Source organism: Xenopus laevis, chromosome 2S (genome assembly GCF_017654675.1).
Source record: "Xenopus laevis strain J_2021 chromosome 2S, Xenopus_laevis_v10.1, whole genome shotgun sequence".
NCBI classification, from domain to species: domain Eukaryota; kingdom Metazoa; phylum Chordata; class Amphibia; order Anura; family Pipidae; genus Xenopus; species Xenopus laevis.
The window spans coordinates 132,491,453-132,507,980 of record NC_054374.1 but is presented as its reverse complement, the minus strand read 5'-3'; the positions used below and the strand labels follow the sequence as shown (position 1 = coordinate 132,507,980).

The window sequence follows — 16,528 nt, the reverse complement described above, 5'->3', positions numbered from 1 at the left end:
ATTGGGATGAGTCTAGGCAATATGCTGCCTACATTTACCATTAATGCATAAACATACGGATTCTGATGCGTTCCTTGCGTTAGAATTGTATGTAACAGTACAGGATTTCAACTTCAACACATTAGCACAAATACACAGATCACTGGACTCTCTCTAGTGTTGATTAAAGGAGAAGAAAAGGCTTGTAGCACTTGGGGGTCCCAAATGTTAGGCACACCTAAGTGATTGTAGTTACTTACCTGAAACCCCGAGCAGGTGCTCCTATCAGCAGAAAACTGCACCAGCCCAGGGTTATAGCAGTGAGCACCACAGAGCGATCCACATACGTCTTCTTCTGTCTTTAAATTTCCCGGGACAAACGCATGCGCAGTTGAACGAAATAGCCGACTTTTTAGTTAAAGTTTGGCTTTTCGTTCTACTCTGCAAGCGCAGCCACGTGAAGGAGCAAGACGGAGGAAGATCGCTCTGTGGTGCTCACTGCTATAACCCCAGCCCGGTGCAGTTTTCTGTTGACAAGGAGCACAGGCGCGGGGTTTCAGGTAAGTCACTACAATCACTTGGGGGTGCCTAACACTGGCATCCTCCAGTGTTGAAAGCCTTTCCTTGTCCGTTAATCCACATTCCTGTGCCTATACTAAATCCCTGTAATGCAGGCATGTCCAAAATCCGTCCTGGGGGGCCAATTGCGGCCCTTTTTCAAATTTACACTGGCCCTCGGCCTCCGTCATGAAATTAATAATAATGCGGCCTTGCCAGCACAGCGTGATCAAGAATCGCGTAGCCGTAATATTTGGGCACATTAGGTAAATGATCTGCCACTTGGTCTATACTGCTGCCTGTGTGCTGAAGGTGTTAGTAATAGACACGTACTGGCACATAGTGACGAGCCGCTCTCACATACTTCTTTAGTTTACTGGCATGTCAGTACGTCTGTTGACACCTTCAGCCCTGAAGAAGTATACGTGAGTGGCACATCACTACGTGGCAGAATGTGTCTATTGCCAACACCTTCAGCACACAGGCAGCAGTATTGACCAAGTGGCAGATCATTTCACTAATGTGCCCAAATATTACTGCTACGGCTACGAGATTCCTTAATGGTGACGCAATGATGTTAATGGTTCAAAGTGCTCAAATGTGAGGCTGAATGGTTCGCCCCCACACATTTTCACCTCACCAAATCTGGCCTTTGTTTCAAAAAGTTTGGACACCCCTGCTGTAATGTAATTGTACAGTGATTGGTATTATGAAGAAGCAACCAATGCTAACCAGTGAGTGCGCTAATAGTGTTTGTAAATACATTTATATAGAGAAAATTCTGTGTCCTGCCTTAATGTTGGATTATAGAAATGAGAGGAAACAACAGGCTCTCGTTGTTTTATGCTCTGTTATTTCAGTTGTGTCTGTTGATGAATTAGGCAAAGATATTTGTGACAAACTCCAGGAATCTTTTTCCATACTGGTCAGGATGCACTGTGGAAATCTCTGCTCCAGCCTAGAAAACAAAATAGGCTTGTTAAGGTATATTGCTACAACATATATTACCAATAAACCTGTATTAGGGGTCTTACACACGGCATTTCTTTCATGTGGATCTTACATGCATTGCACCGCTAAAGCTTCCCTATGGCAGAAGGAGTACAAACTTGTTCAGGCTGTGTTAACTTCTGCATTGCCCTGCAGCTGACACAGGTAAGAATGCCAGTGTGTAATAGCCCTTATTTAGCAACAGCATTAATGAGGGATTTGGCCTTTATTCATATAAGCTTCAGCATACTGAAATAAGAAGTTTTCTAAATATAATCATTAAAAATTCTGTAGCATTTCTGAAATAATCAAGTTTATCTTCACTATGCCTCATCAGCATCTGTTTCTCTTCATTCTCTCTTCATGCAGGAGTTGGGTGTCAGATAATCATTGACAGTTCGATCAAATATATCTTATAGGGGGCTCCTTTTGCCTAGAAGATGTATTAGAGCTCACTCTATTATGTATTTGAGCTCACTCTATTAAAATCACCAGATATCATACTGTATCTCTCTAAATGCAGAATGTGCAAAAGGCAGTTATTTTGTTAGATTTTGTTTTTACTGGAATCAGTTTTTTGATTGAGCTCTAATACATCTGCTAGGAAAGGAAGCCCCCTATAAGATATATTGGATCTAACCGTCAATGGATATCCGACACCCAACTCTTGCAAAAAGACAGAATAAAGAGGAAAAGATGCTGAGAGAGGGATAGTGAACATAAGCTTCATTATTTCAGAAACAATGCAGAATATTTAATTGATTGTATTTAGAAAGCTTCTTATTTCAGTATGAAGAAGAGTCTATTGAATTTTCATTTTTGTTATAGTTCCCCTTTAAATACATCTAGAATTACATGCCAAGACTGTGGCTGTTATATTTATGTTCAAATAAATGGCTCACTGCAATTGAAACACTTAAACATACAAGATATAAAAAAGTAATTACCCCATGCTTCACAGTTTTTGCTGCATGCGCTGCTTTCTTCTTGGCATCATAATGTGTGAGAATGTCAATCAAGCCCATAAAATAAACTTCCTTCTGGGGAGCATCTGAATGTTACAAAACAGAATTAGACCATAATAAATTACTAAAGCAGTAAAACAGTACCTTGTACTTGATCCAAACTAAGATATAATAAATTACAGAAAGATACATTATCCGGAAAACCCCAGATTCTGAGCATTCTGAATAACAGGTCGCATACCTGTACATGCCTTTTAAAACACTCCACTGAACTTATCTTGAACTTTTGGGCACCAAATAATGGTTTTATGCAACATTATTAAATTAACATACACGATTCTTCTCACGAAACACCTGACTCACAATAACCATCCCTTCTCCCAAACTATTTTAATGTAGCCATGGATTATGGGACTTGCAGTTTATCTACTTTATCAACTGGCCAAAACTTCCATTCTTACTTCTTCTTGTCCTCTATGCAGAATAGATGCATTACATTACTGGTGGTGACTGAATTATTCTTAAAAAAACTGATGAACACTGCAGAAATGAACTTTTAAAAGAGGATGGGTCAAGCTGTTCATGAAGCAAAGGGACTACAAGTCCCACAATTCTTTGTTACATAAAATCAGCTGGTTTGAGCAGTATGGCAAATGGTGCCCCTAATCAGAGGCAAACCCCTTTTGCTGCTATACATGGATTCCTGTTGCTTATGTCTATATAATTTAGAAATAAAAACCACACCATAAAAATCACAACAGAATCCCTTTAACTTTTAGTATGTTCTAGAGTGGCCAATTCTAAGCAACTTTTCAATTAGTCTTCATTATTTATAGTGTTTGAATTATTTACCTTCTACTTCTGACTCTTGCAGCTTTCAAATGGGAGTCACTGACCCCATCTAAAAAGCAAATGGTCTTTAAAGCTACAAATGTATTGTTATTGTTACTTTTCTACTCGAATTGATAATCAGTCCCTCTCCTATTCATATTCCAGTGTTTTATTCAAATCAGTGCATGTTTGGTAGGAAATTGTGCACCCTAGCAACCAGATTGCTGAAACTGCAAACTGGAGAGCTGCTGCATAAAAAAAGCTAAATAACTCACAAACCACACATAATACAAAATGAAAACCAATTGCAAATTGTCTCAAAATATGACTACATCATACTTAAAGTTAACTCACAGGTGAACAACCAGTTTAAACGAAAATCCAGCCTTGTAGAATACTTACTGTCAGAGCTCTTGATGGCATATACATCGATGATGGGCTCAAATTCCCCAGGGCCCAATGGTTTATGAGAATTCAGGTATCCAGCAATACCTTCAGGAGATGTCCCATAAGATCCAACATTCACATGCGGAGAACATTCATTTTCAGCATTGTCTTCTTCCAATTCCTCCTCCTCTTCTTGCTCAGCCCGGAAAACTTCATGGATTCCTAGCAGCAGACTATAATCCATGAGTTTTAACTGTACTAGAAACTAGAGAAAAAAAAAAAAAGTTTCCAAGTGCAATATTTTTAAAAAAATTCAAAATTTAAAAAACAAAGCACTTTATGCTAAGCTACCAAAACAGCTCACATTAGAAACTTAACAGACAATATCATGAAACCAACAAATAGGACAGGTAATTCCTTGTACCTATGTTAACAGTTCTTACAGACTGCCCAAACCCTGATATGAAGAACATAACAAATAAAAGAAAGAATATTCAAATTAAAAGTGACAAATTCTGGTTTCAGGTGTCCACTCCCCTTGTTTGGGGAGGAGACACCTGGTGAAAAATTACAAATTCAAAATATAGGCACTCAACAAAAATATAACAATTATATATAGTGAATAAAGTACCCCCTCTTGTAAATTATAAGAACATTATAAGTTACCAAGGAGTTTTATATGAACAATGACTTAGGCCGAGTGTTTTTATACAGGACATGGAACTCCAAGGTAACTTCTAATATCCTCATATTTTGCAACTGGGGGTACTTTATTTATTATAATACACAAGTTTCAGTGACACATGTGACAGAAATTACATCAGAACGCAACGTTTATAAGGATAAAATTTACTAGATATTCATGGCTTTTGTGTATTATATAGTGAATAAAGTACCCCTTATTGTGACAATATAAAAGCATGGGTCTGTAGGTCATGGAACTCCGAGGTTACTTCTGATATCCTCATATTTTCCAACAAGTGGTGCTTTATTTATTATAATACACAAGTTTTAGTGAGTCATCACTAAGAGCCGTTTATAGGAGCCATTTATAATTAATTACGTCTCCCATAGACTCCATTTTATTCACATTCACTTTCTCTGTAATAATGAAACAGTGCCATGTACATGATCCAAACTAATATATCATTAATCATTACTGGAAACAGAACCAGCGTATTGGGTATATTTAATGTTTACATGTTTTTTTAGTAGAGTTAAGATATGAAGAGCCAAATTACAGAAAAATCTGTTATCCAGAAAGGCCCAGGTCCCGAACATTCTGGAAAACAGGTCCCAAACCTGTATACATATAAATACAAAGTAATATCTGAGCATAAATTAGAAAGCATTTATAAACCAGTCCACCTAAGGCCAAATGAGATGATGTGGAAGAAAGCACATAGCACAGCAGTGAAGGCTTTGCACTAAATGACTAACAATTTGCTCATCTCTCTCCCCACACGCTGTAATAGAAAGATCTTTACAGAAGCTGGTAGGACTCTTTGCAGTACATATAGAAAGGGAAACGATTTGTATATGGTGCTTTTCTCCCATGGAGACATTAAAGGTGCACTGGGACATCAGGAGATTTTGACTTGTCCAGGGTCGCATGGTTTCTAGCTAGCGATCCCACATCAAAGTCCTATAGAATTCAGTAAAATCTGTCCTATTTCCGCAGGTGAAGGACACGGTCATATATAGAACTTCTGACTTCTGAATGCAGTTTGCAGAGATAATAGGTTTATGAAGTTATTTAGTGAGGGTTTTATTTGTAAGCAATAATGACATACATCTACATCACGCTTTAGCTTCTCCATAAAGTTTCTCTTTTGCTCTTCATCCACATATACTTTCTGGCTCTTGTTTAAAAAATCCATATCTTTCAAAGTTGGCAATTCTTTAACCTAAAAAAAAGAAAAAAAAAAAGAAAAATAAATTAAAGGGAAAATAAAGCGAAATCTATCCAGAAATAATCCAGTGATATGTTCCATTTTACAACCAATACCAAATCAAAAAAATCTTTAGGTCGTTTTGATGGCAGTGGGTTGCACAGCTGTATTGCACTTATGCAATAATAGCTGTGGCTGTGGTGTAACTTTTGTGGGGGGCCCAGACCCCCAACATTTTTTCTTTGGTCGCCACCCCTTGTCCCAAACAAAATCCCAGGTCACTGGTGGTGCGCAAAAACCACAGTTACTTTTTGAGGCAGAATTATTAAGGGTCAAATTGAAAATTCAAACTTGAATTCTCAAATTCTTTTTATGGTCTATACACTCAAATTCCAACTGTGAATTATACAAACTTGACTTGAGTTTTAATTCAAATTTAGAGATTTATCATACCCTGGCACTTTAAGAACTTGAATTCGACTATTCGCCACCAAAAACCTGCAGAGTTCATGTATAAGTCAATGGGAGAGGTCCAGGCTTCCTGATATTCGAGTTTTTTTCAGAGAAAAAACTTGAATCAAGTTTAGTCTAATTCGATTCGAGTTTTCAAGTCGGTAAAATTAGTCCGAGGTTTAGATATTTGATTTTTTTTAAATAAATAACCCCCCAGTCGAATTTTGAGATTATTCGACTTTAATACAGTTTAAAAATCTCACATGAATTCGAAATTCGACCTTTAATAGCGTTGCATCATAAGTCACCAACGGGTTCCCCTACAAAGGAAGCCCCCCCTTCTCATTCCTCATTAGTTACGCTAGTGAGCTGTGGGAGAGAAGTAACCATGAAAATGGAACTGCCATAAAATTTAAATGGGCTCCTCTAGTTCATATTCATTAAATACATTACATTAAATAGATTCTACAGGGAAAAAAGGAAAACTAGAAATATTAACATTTCTCTGAATATTTACTTGCCATTGTTATTACATTTTATGGCAAAATAGATCACATGCTACAGGCGCCAAAGTGAGAACCAAGTACAAGACAAAATTACACTATGCAAATCAGTGCAATTACATTTAAAATTCACAACAGGAATACATAGAGAAAAACAAAAGCTGATTATACCTTTTCTTTATCACTAGCTTCCCGGGATACCAGAGAACCCTGGAAATAAAAAGAAAAATGTAAAGCAGAACATAACGGCCTTCAGTTCCATTTAATATAAAGTAGATTCGCTCAGTACTAGATTATTCATGGATTGGCATATGTACATTTTATATAAAGTAGATTTATTCAGTACTAGAGTATTCAAGGATTGGCATATGTACATATACAAGGGGCTGTTCTGAAGTGGCAACTTACAAATACTTATTTATGGGAAACTGCAAGTTTGTGTTCTTCTGTTTCTGCTTAGTACTTCTTAGTACTTCTGGTAGTGGTATTTAAAGGAGAACTTAATCCTAAAAACAAATATGGCTAGAAATGCCTTATTTTATACACTGAGCTTATTGCTCCGACCTAAAGATTCAGCACTTCTATAGCAGTAATGATTCAGGCCTTCAAAGTTGTGCGCAGGAGCTCACCATGTTGGATTGTTTAAGTGACACTCGCATGCGGTTTGGAGCGGCTGTTGAGAAGTCATAGGGGTCATTGCAAATCATCAAGAAGAAAATTAGCTTTTTCAGTCACTGATGCTACAGGCCTTAAATTATGTTAATTAAATTAATTAATACAATTAATTAAATTCTATCACTGAGGGGCCTATTTATCTTGCTGTGTAAACACTGGAGAAAAACATGCCCATAGCAACGAATCAGCAATTGGATTTTAACAGCCACCTACAAGCTAGAAAACAAAAGCGAAGATCTGATTGGTTGGTCTCCAATGTTTTAAACAGCATGATAAATAGGCCCCTAATTGTACTGGTTTCTGAGGTGTGTGTAAAGTGAATGTTAATTCATTACTAAACAGTCTATATTGTGACATTTCTGTTCTATACAGTATATTGTGAGTGGGTCCCTAAGCTCAGTAAGTTACAGCAGCACAGAGAATGTGCAGGGAATCAGCAGAAAAAGGAAGATGGGGAGCTACTGGGTCATCTTTGAGATCTTCAACAATACGATGCCTGCTGATTTACACGGGCTTCTGACACCTTCTATATGAAAAAGCCCAAAGTAAATGTGAATCATGCATGTGAAATGACTGAAGACAACAATGCATAGTCATGGTTTAACCTTTCTTAGAAATATGTATTCTTAACATAACTTCAATGGAGGCTCATTTTGCAATAAATGGTGTGACTACTGCAGTCCCTCAAGAGCAGTTCTGGTATGAATGTTATTTTTCTTGGAGTAAGAGCCTTTAGGCCATTGACACACAGGGCAGTTTCCCTGCCGCTGCCCTCAGAGAAGAACAGTTGCGAATAAAATGCATCCCTCTACCTCTTATTGCAAGGTGCAATAGGGATTGAAGAATCAATCCCTCGACCTCTCACAACGCCTTACAGCTTGTCATTCTAATGAATGGCAAGCATGAAAATGATTGTGAACCAGGTGGTTCACCTTTAAGGTAACTTTTATGTAATAGAATGGCCAATTCTAAGCAACTTTTCAATTGGTTTTCATTATTTTTTTTATAGTTATTTGACTTTTTCTTTGGACTCTTTGCAGTTTTCAAATGGGCGTTGCTGACCCCTTCTAAAAAAACAAATGCTCTGTAAGGCTACAAATGTTTTGTTATCGCTACTTTTTATTCCTCATCTTTCTATTCAGGCCTCTCCTATTCATATTCCAGTCTCTTATTCAAATTAATACATGGCAGAGTAATTTGGACCCTAGCTACCAGATTGCTTACAATGCAAATTGAAGAGCTGCTGAATAAAAATGTAAATAACTCAAAAAGCTTAAATAATAATAAAAAAACAAGTGCAAGTTGTCTCAGAATATCACTCTGTACATCATACTAAAGTTATTTCAAAGGTAAACAACCCCATTAACATTTAAAAAAAAAAAAAACATCTAAAGCCATTGGCTGCAGGCATTGCCTTTGAGCCGTTACAACAATATGCGCCCCAATTTATATATATTCACATATACCATTTCCTCCTGATCATTGACTGCAAACACTGCTATAATCACACATGTATTTAAAGACATCTCAGACATATAACAACACACAAGGGATTTTTATATTCTTTTGTGGAGACCCAGATTAGGTCTGGGAAATCGGTTATTACTTCGTTTTAGAATGATTTATGAATCTTATTTGAATTTCATGCTCCATTGCAGCAGGAAATTTTAATTAATAATGAGCACCATAGGAACCCACCATAAACTGCACCAAATTTGTGGTTCTGACCAAAAGGTTATGGATCCCTTGATTATACAATCAATATTCACCTTTAAATCATACTTGCGATGAACAGTCAGTCTGTGACTAAACATATTCCTCATGACTATTATATAAGAATCTTCATTGTCCACGCTCAAACGGTACATCCCCAAAAACTGAGGCAGCAGAGTGCTTTCATGACATTTCACTATATGCTGACAAAACAAGAGAAATCACATCAGGAATGTTCCTTCAAAGATATTCATTATTGCAAATTATAAATATTGTGCTGCACCTAAATTAAAAGTAAATTAAATACTATCCCTACTATAACCGGTACATTTTCAGTGGAGAGCAGTTACTGTGTTAAGTTTGGTTCCTTCTAATTTGAATGAATGAATGAATGAATGCGGCAACCTGATCCCCTTTACTGCTGAAAACATTTGGTTTTAAAGAAAATGGGTCCTGGGGATGACATGAGATAGGCTTATTTTAAAGAAATCAACATGCCACTATGAAACAAGAAGTACTCGTTTATTATAATGAAACCTATGGGTCATGGGAGGACAGCAAAATCCAAGTAAAAAAAGTACACATGTACATACGGATCACAGATACTAGGCACACAAAAACGTTATTGGAGAAATAAAGTAAAGGTATGGGATCCGTTACCCGGAAACCAGTTATCCAGAAAGCTCCGAATTACGGAAAGGCTGTTTCACATAGACTCCATTATACTCTAATAACCCAAATTTTTTTTAAAAAAAAGCTTTCCTTTTTCTCTGTAATAATAAAACTGTACCTTGTAATTGATTCAAACTAAGATATAATCAATCCTTATTGGAGGCAAAAACAGCCTATTGGGTTTATTTAACGATTACATCATTTTCTAGTAGACTTAAGGTATGAATATCCAAATTACAGAAAGATCCATTATCCAGAAAACCCCAGGTGTAGTTAAATAAAGTATTTTTCTGGTATTGTGACAGTAACTGGTGAGGCTTCAAGCAAGGAGCAGTTGAAAGGGCTCATATACAACATATTCAGCTATATTCTTGCCATGCTTAAACATACTTACCTGGTGATAATGAGAGAGAATAATGTGCATATCTGCAACATCCTCACTAGAAATCTCTTTAATGACCAATGTTTTATCATAGGAGAGAAGAAAGCGTCCATCATGGCCTTCACTTTCACAGTATGGGGAACTCCTTGTCAGTGACACCTGGAAAAAATATATCTACATCAGGAGTAATTCCTCCATATCCATCTTAAACTGGTTTGGCTGGAAACAGAGATTCTAACATTTGCCCCATGAAAACAAATAATGAGCTTTGTATTATTGAGTGCATGCTTCACCCTTCTGATAGTAGCAACCAATTTCCTAGGTGAGGAGTGCAAGCCTTCTATTGGCCTAGGTCCACTTTAAATTAATTTTTTTCTATAATAGCGTCAACCAAGAGATCAGAGTAAACATATTGTCTTGTCGTCTTTAACTGTATATAGAGCTTGCAGCTTCTCTAATGAGAAGTTGGCATGTGCCAGAACCTTGCCTTCTTCATCTGAGGATCCATAAAGTTTTATGTAAAGCAGGGCCTTCAACGTCAAACCAAAAAATGGCCTGGGCCAGATCTTGAGAATAGAAGAATGGGTAAGGGAAGACCAGGTAAGTCACAAGGTTTCCCTAATGGCCTGCCTTATTCCTGTACACCAGGGGTCCCCAACCCCTGGGCCACAGACATACTTGAACTGGCCGGCTGAGCAGAGTCCAAATTGGACACGGCGCGTCCGAATTTGATGCAAAGCTCACGAAATCGAACTAAATTTTAATGCGCATTGCACAAAATTTGACGCTGCGCGTCTGAATTTGATGCAGCGTGAGCGAAATTTAACTGTTGCGCACAGTTGCCGCCCCCGTCCTTGAAAAGAATTAGGGCTTTAAACTGGTCCCTGGGGCTAAAAAGGTTGGGGATCGCTACTGTACACCCATACACAGAAGAGAGATACACCTTAGTGAATGTTACAAAATACTCATATATGTACTGCACATTTAGTTAGCTTCCCTTTCACCTGATGTGATCATTAATAATAGATTATAATTGTTGCAGGATATGAGAGGATTTTAGCATGCAGTAGTGAAGATACAGTGTATTGTTAATGACAGACAAGAAGATAACATTACTTTCCTGAGACGTGTGCTACTATTTATAACGCCAGATAATAAGTTCTCTCTAGTTTTATAGCAGCTGCTAATTTGCCCTCACTGATATGGACTTCACTCTGCCTGCTCAAATAAACCTGATTTTCATATCCTCTTTACTTTTTATCCTATTTTCAGGCGAATGGAAACGGCTGCTCTTTGGCACCCAGTTCATTTGCCTGATACTGAGTGATATTCTTTTAATGTAAATACTTTGCGCCTGTTGCTCAGTGCAGGCCTTTGAACACCTAAAACAATGTTTAAAGGAACAGTAACAACAAATAACGAAAGTGTTTTAAAGTAACGAAAATGTAAAGTACTGTTGCACTGCTGTGTTTCACAAACTCTACTATAGTTTATATAAACATGTTGCTGTGTAGCCATGGAGGCAGCCATTCAAAGCTTAAAAAGTAGAAAAGGCACAGAATACACAGCCGATAACAGATAAGCTCTTTAGTATGCAATGGGATTCTTCAGAAACGTATCTATTAAGTTTCCTGTACTTGAATGGCTGCCTCCATAGCTACACAGCAGCTTGTTTACATAAATTATAGTATAGTTTCTGAAGCAAACACACCAATTTTACCAGTGTAGAGCAACAGGACATTATATTGTTATTCCTTTAAAACACAAATTTGTTGGTGTTTCTGTTCCTTTAACTTGAATGAATTACACTGCACCTTGGTATCTCTGGCATGAACACATTCAAAGTATGTTCCGAAATTATTTTATAAGATATGCACAAATTTAATGCCACTTTTTACTGAAAAAATCCACTAATTACATAGAGAAGCAATCAGGCAATATTTTCTATGCATGACATTAGCCACAGACTTGGTGCTTTTTATTCATCATTATCACTAGACTGCTGAATCACTTTGTGCATCACAGTCATGACAAGTCCCATATGGATTTTAGCCCTGAAACCAAAATCTAGTCTGTTATACATAACTTTGTCCACTGGCAGAGCGTTGCATCAATCGGAAACACTCATATCTGCACGTCTAAGCAGTTCTTAATTAAAGGAACAGTTCAGTGTAAATTTAAAAACTGGGTAAATAAATAGTGCTGTGCAAAATAAAAAAAGGTTTCTAATATAGTTAGTTGGCCGAAAATGCAATGTATAAAGGCTGGAGTGACGGATGACTAACATAATAGCCAGAACACAACTTCCTGCTTTTCAGCTCTCTAACTCTGAGTTAATCAGTCACTATAAGGAAGGCCACATGGGACATAACTGTTCAGTGAGTTTGCAATTGATCCTTAGCAAGCAGCTCAAATTTAAAAGCAAACAGTTATGACCCGTGTGGCCCTCCCTCAAGACATTGATTGGTAACTGCCTGATAACCAATCAGTGAAAACCAGGAGGCAGATTTACTCAAGGGCAACAATTCACCAGTGACCACTTCGCAGCCATCGCTACACTTCGCCAGGCAAAAATTCGCCCAGACAACGCTAATTCACTGGAATTTGGATTTTCGTTGTGGGCACCGAATGCTGACAATGTTTTGCTAGTGTCACTTCGGCAATGCGATTTCTGCCTACCGCAAATAGTCTTGCGCTCAGGTTAATTTGCATACGGTGGGAAATTTAAAGTAGAATGGACGTATCTGTTGCAGCAAATACATTACTTAAGACAATTTCAGGGAACCTTAAAGAAAATAAGAGTAGTTATTAAGCCCTACACATGAACTCACTGTATAGTCTGAAATGTATGGGGGAACCCAGTTACCCAAAAGATTTTATGGACTTTTTTAGGCTATCACTCAAAAAAGGCCAGTGTTTTTTGGATTGAGGAAGATCTATGCACTGTAGTGCACTTCGCCTGGTCTGAGCTGGCGAAGACAAGTCTGGCGAAAGAGGTAACACAGTAAAATCCGCATTTTACTGAATTTGCACAGTTACGTCCATTCCCCAGAGCGAGAATTCGCCTGGCAATAGACTGCGAATAAACGCTAGCGTCTGTCTCTTTCACTAACGAAGGGACGCCTGCGCCCGTTAGTAAACTGGCGATGTCCCTGCGGGCGTTATCGCTAGAGAATACACACTAGCGTTAACCACTTCACCCTCAAGTAAATTTGCCCCCAAGAGAGATGCAAGGCAGGGAGTAGTGTTCTATTCGGTTATGTTAAACTTCCAGTCACTCCAGCCTTTATACATTACATTTTTGCCTAACTATATTAGAAACATTTTTTATTTTGCACATAATTTTGCACATACAATGTATTTACCTAGTTTTTATTTTTATACTGAATAATTCCTTTAAGGACCCCACCATCTAAAAAATGTCCATGTACAATAAACACACATCACATTAGCTATGCAGACCATCAAGTTTCAAAATAAATTACCGTATATACTCGCGTATAAGCCGAGTTTTTCAGCACCCAAAATGTGCTGAAAAACTCGACCTCGGCTTATACGCGGGTCATACGCCAATCCCTCACCGGATCCCTCACCTCCCTCTCCCATATATACTCCGTATATACGCCAATCCCTCACCGGATCCCTCACCTCCCTCTCCCATAGCGCATCAGGACTCTGTGACTGACTGTCACGATCACCGCCCGGAGCAGGTCCAGGAGCTCCGGGCGGCGCGTCCTTCCCTGCCGGCGTCGCTCCCAAAATGGCGGCGCCCATGGCCGCCACGTGGGTAGCAGCGCCGGCACCCACGTGGCGGCCATGGGCGCCGCCATTTTGGGAGCGACGCCGGCAGGGAAGGACGCGCCGCCCGGAGCTCCTGGACCTGCTCCGGGCGGCGATCGTGACAGTCAGTCACAGAGTCCTGATGCGCTATGGGAGAGGGAGGTGAGGGATCCGGTGAGGGATTGGCGTATATACGGAGTATATACGGTATTTGAAAGAAAATAACCCCTACTTTCAGCACCTGGGTGTGTCATTAGTAACTCCTCACTTCATTGATATTCATAGGCTCACAAAATGGGGTGTGGGGACCAGGGCCCTTTTGTATAAAGTGTTGTGTTATTTCCCAGCACCCACTGCTAACCCTGTATTCTATATGGATTATATTCTCCCTACAGGAACCAGCATGGCAGCACCAACTGCTAAACAGGGGCTTATTTATAATAATGGGATTATTGGACCCCCTTCCCCCATCCAGGCCATATTCTCCTAGAAGAGTTTGTGACCAAAATAAGCAGAGGAATTTCAAAGCTCTTGCTGCGGACTGTAAACATTTACATGTGTCCTGCACACTGTTGGGGCCGCAGAAGGAGCCTCGTATGTAGTTGCTGCATCTTTCCATCTCTCTGCCCCTGGTTGAGTTATAAGTTATTTTACTGTGACTGGTGTGCTTACAATTTTTTTTTTTTAAACTGTGGGCAGGCCTACCTTTCATTGTTATTCAGTGGGTGCAGGTACAGATTGATTTTCAATCAGCCCCTAGGCTTATACACGAGTCAATAAATTTTTCCAGTTTTCTTAGGTAAATTAGGTACCTCGGCTTATACACGGGTCGGCTTATACACGAGTATATACGGTAATTACGGTCTTTGCTGCTGATTTCTAGGTCTCACACTGTCTCTTTGTTCTGTATCAATAAGGAAAATACCTTGTTCTGCGTAATTTTAACACATGGGGTATTGACTATCCATTAAGCATTTAAAATCAGTGTTAGAGCAATATGTTCTTATATTTTATATTTAGGTTTTAAGTAGGAATTCCAATTCTGTACAACGATTAACCAGAATATAAAAAAAAACATTAGAAAGCATTCTCAAGCATTACTTTCACAACAGGACCACTGGCAAGTAAAAGGCATTTTATGGCTTGATAAGGAGATTGCTTGTATTAAGAGGATTTTATGTATAATAACTTGAACTTTATAAAGTACCATGAATATTAAGTACTTAGAGAATTACTACAGTAATGGCTAAAACTTAATCTAAATCCTAGCTAAGAACCTACTTATTTTTGAGCAATGATCTCAATATGCCATTTGCCAAGACACGTCACCCTCAGATAAGGTGCTGAGCATGTTCTACAGACCTCGATTATACAAGATAATGGCAGAATAAATGAGCAAGTACAAGGGGAGTGGGAAGCAGATGAGAGAGCAGAATGGTAATGACATTTTTTTTAATAAAAAAAAACTGTCAAATAACCCACACCATTATAAATTACCCCAATTTGAAATTTGAGTCACACGTACAGAGATTTGAAGGAAAGTCATACTTTAAAACCAGTACACCGTTAGAAAAACCCTACTCATTTGAAAGGGGCATACATCAAGCAATTAAATAAAGCAAGGGGACTGGGAAACATATTCAGAAATATAGAACTTTTTTGGGTTGATCTAAACCTGAAAAAACAGCAAAACGTTTTACTGCAGTGATGTTTCAGTATGTCTTAGTATATGGAATATTTAACATTTATAATTACTGCTTGCACTAGGCTAGGGATTTGATTCTATGCTCATAGAATTCACAGGCACAGAAACATCATTACATTGAATGCAAAAGGAATTGCTAGAGACAAAATCAAGTGCTGTTCAGGTGAATAAAGTGCCACATGTACCATGAGGACATCAGATAGCAAATATCGCATTTGTTAAGCTAGAAAGTTGCTTTTCACAGTGGTCCCTTTTACAAGTCTGAAACACCGAATACATATTAACAGTGTTGTTTTTTTTCCTCCCACGTTTAAAAAGTTTTTTTTTCCCTAAAATAGGAAAAGTCTTACCTGGAAGTCCTGGTCATCAATTCCAAATCGCTCACGCAAATTTCTGAAAACCTGAGGACAGTAGTCTTTGAATTTGAAATGACTGGGTAGGTTTTCCCTGTAAAAAGAATTGATACAATGCTATTAAGTATTTAGTGAGTGAGGCAGCAGCCCCGGAGGCCACGGGCCCCCAGTCCGACGCTGATCAACCCCTCTCTTAACCAAGCTGCAGTGATTTCAAGACCATCTTATTATACTGCAGTACACATTTAATAAATCATACCCATAAATTTTCTTAAGGAATAACTTTTCCTTAGGTGGAGGTACGCTTGGCTTGTCAAAACAGTTTCCAGGTTAATGGCGAAGTCCTTCAAAAGGATACGCAATGGACATTTGGAAAGTTTTATCAATGGCTTGGCATTCTAATAAAAATGGTATTGCCCTTGATCACACTCATTAATGCATATATGCAAATATATAAATAAGACTTGTACCTGTTGAAAAGATGATTTGTAACTTTAATTTTAGAATTAGCTTTGAAATCGTCTGGTAAGAGCATCACTGGGACAGGAACTTGGATAAGTTCGTTTACCTAAAAAAGAAAATTAGACCATTAATAATGAACTTCATCCAATGCATATTAGAGATAAGTGAATGCTGCAAACATTTTTATCTGGTGGGAAACTGAGCAGATGTCATTTGGGCAGGTTAGAC

General features: G+C 38.3%; 1 protein-coding gene across 1 annotated transcript in view; it reads right to left on the bottom strand.

The window, feature by feature from the left end:
• Positions 1–1,373: 1,373 nt before the first annotated feature.
• Positions 1,374–16,528, bottom strand: part of pip4k2c.S (phosphatidylinositol-5-phosphate 4-kinase, type II, gamma S homeolog) — a 29,410-nt gene continuing 14,255 nt past the window's right edge. Inside the window, 9 exon segments of the mRNA NM_001095295.1 lie at positions 1,374–1,495; positions 2,475–2,578; positions 3,726–3,975; positions 5,504–5,617; positions 6,730–6,768; positions 9,003–9,149; positions 10,013–10,159; positions 15,836–15,932; positions 16,309–16,406. Of these exon segments, the coding sequence (NP_001088764.1) occupies positions 1,415–1,495; positions 2,475–2,578; positions 3,726–3,975; positions 5,504–5,617; positions 6,730–6,768; positions 9,003–9,149; positions 10,013–10,159; positions 15,836–15,932; positions 16,309–16,406 (1,077 nt within the window). The 3' untranslated portion in view covers positions 1,374–1,414.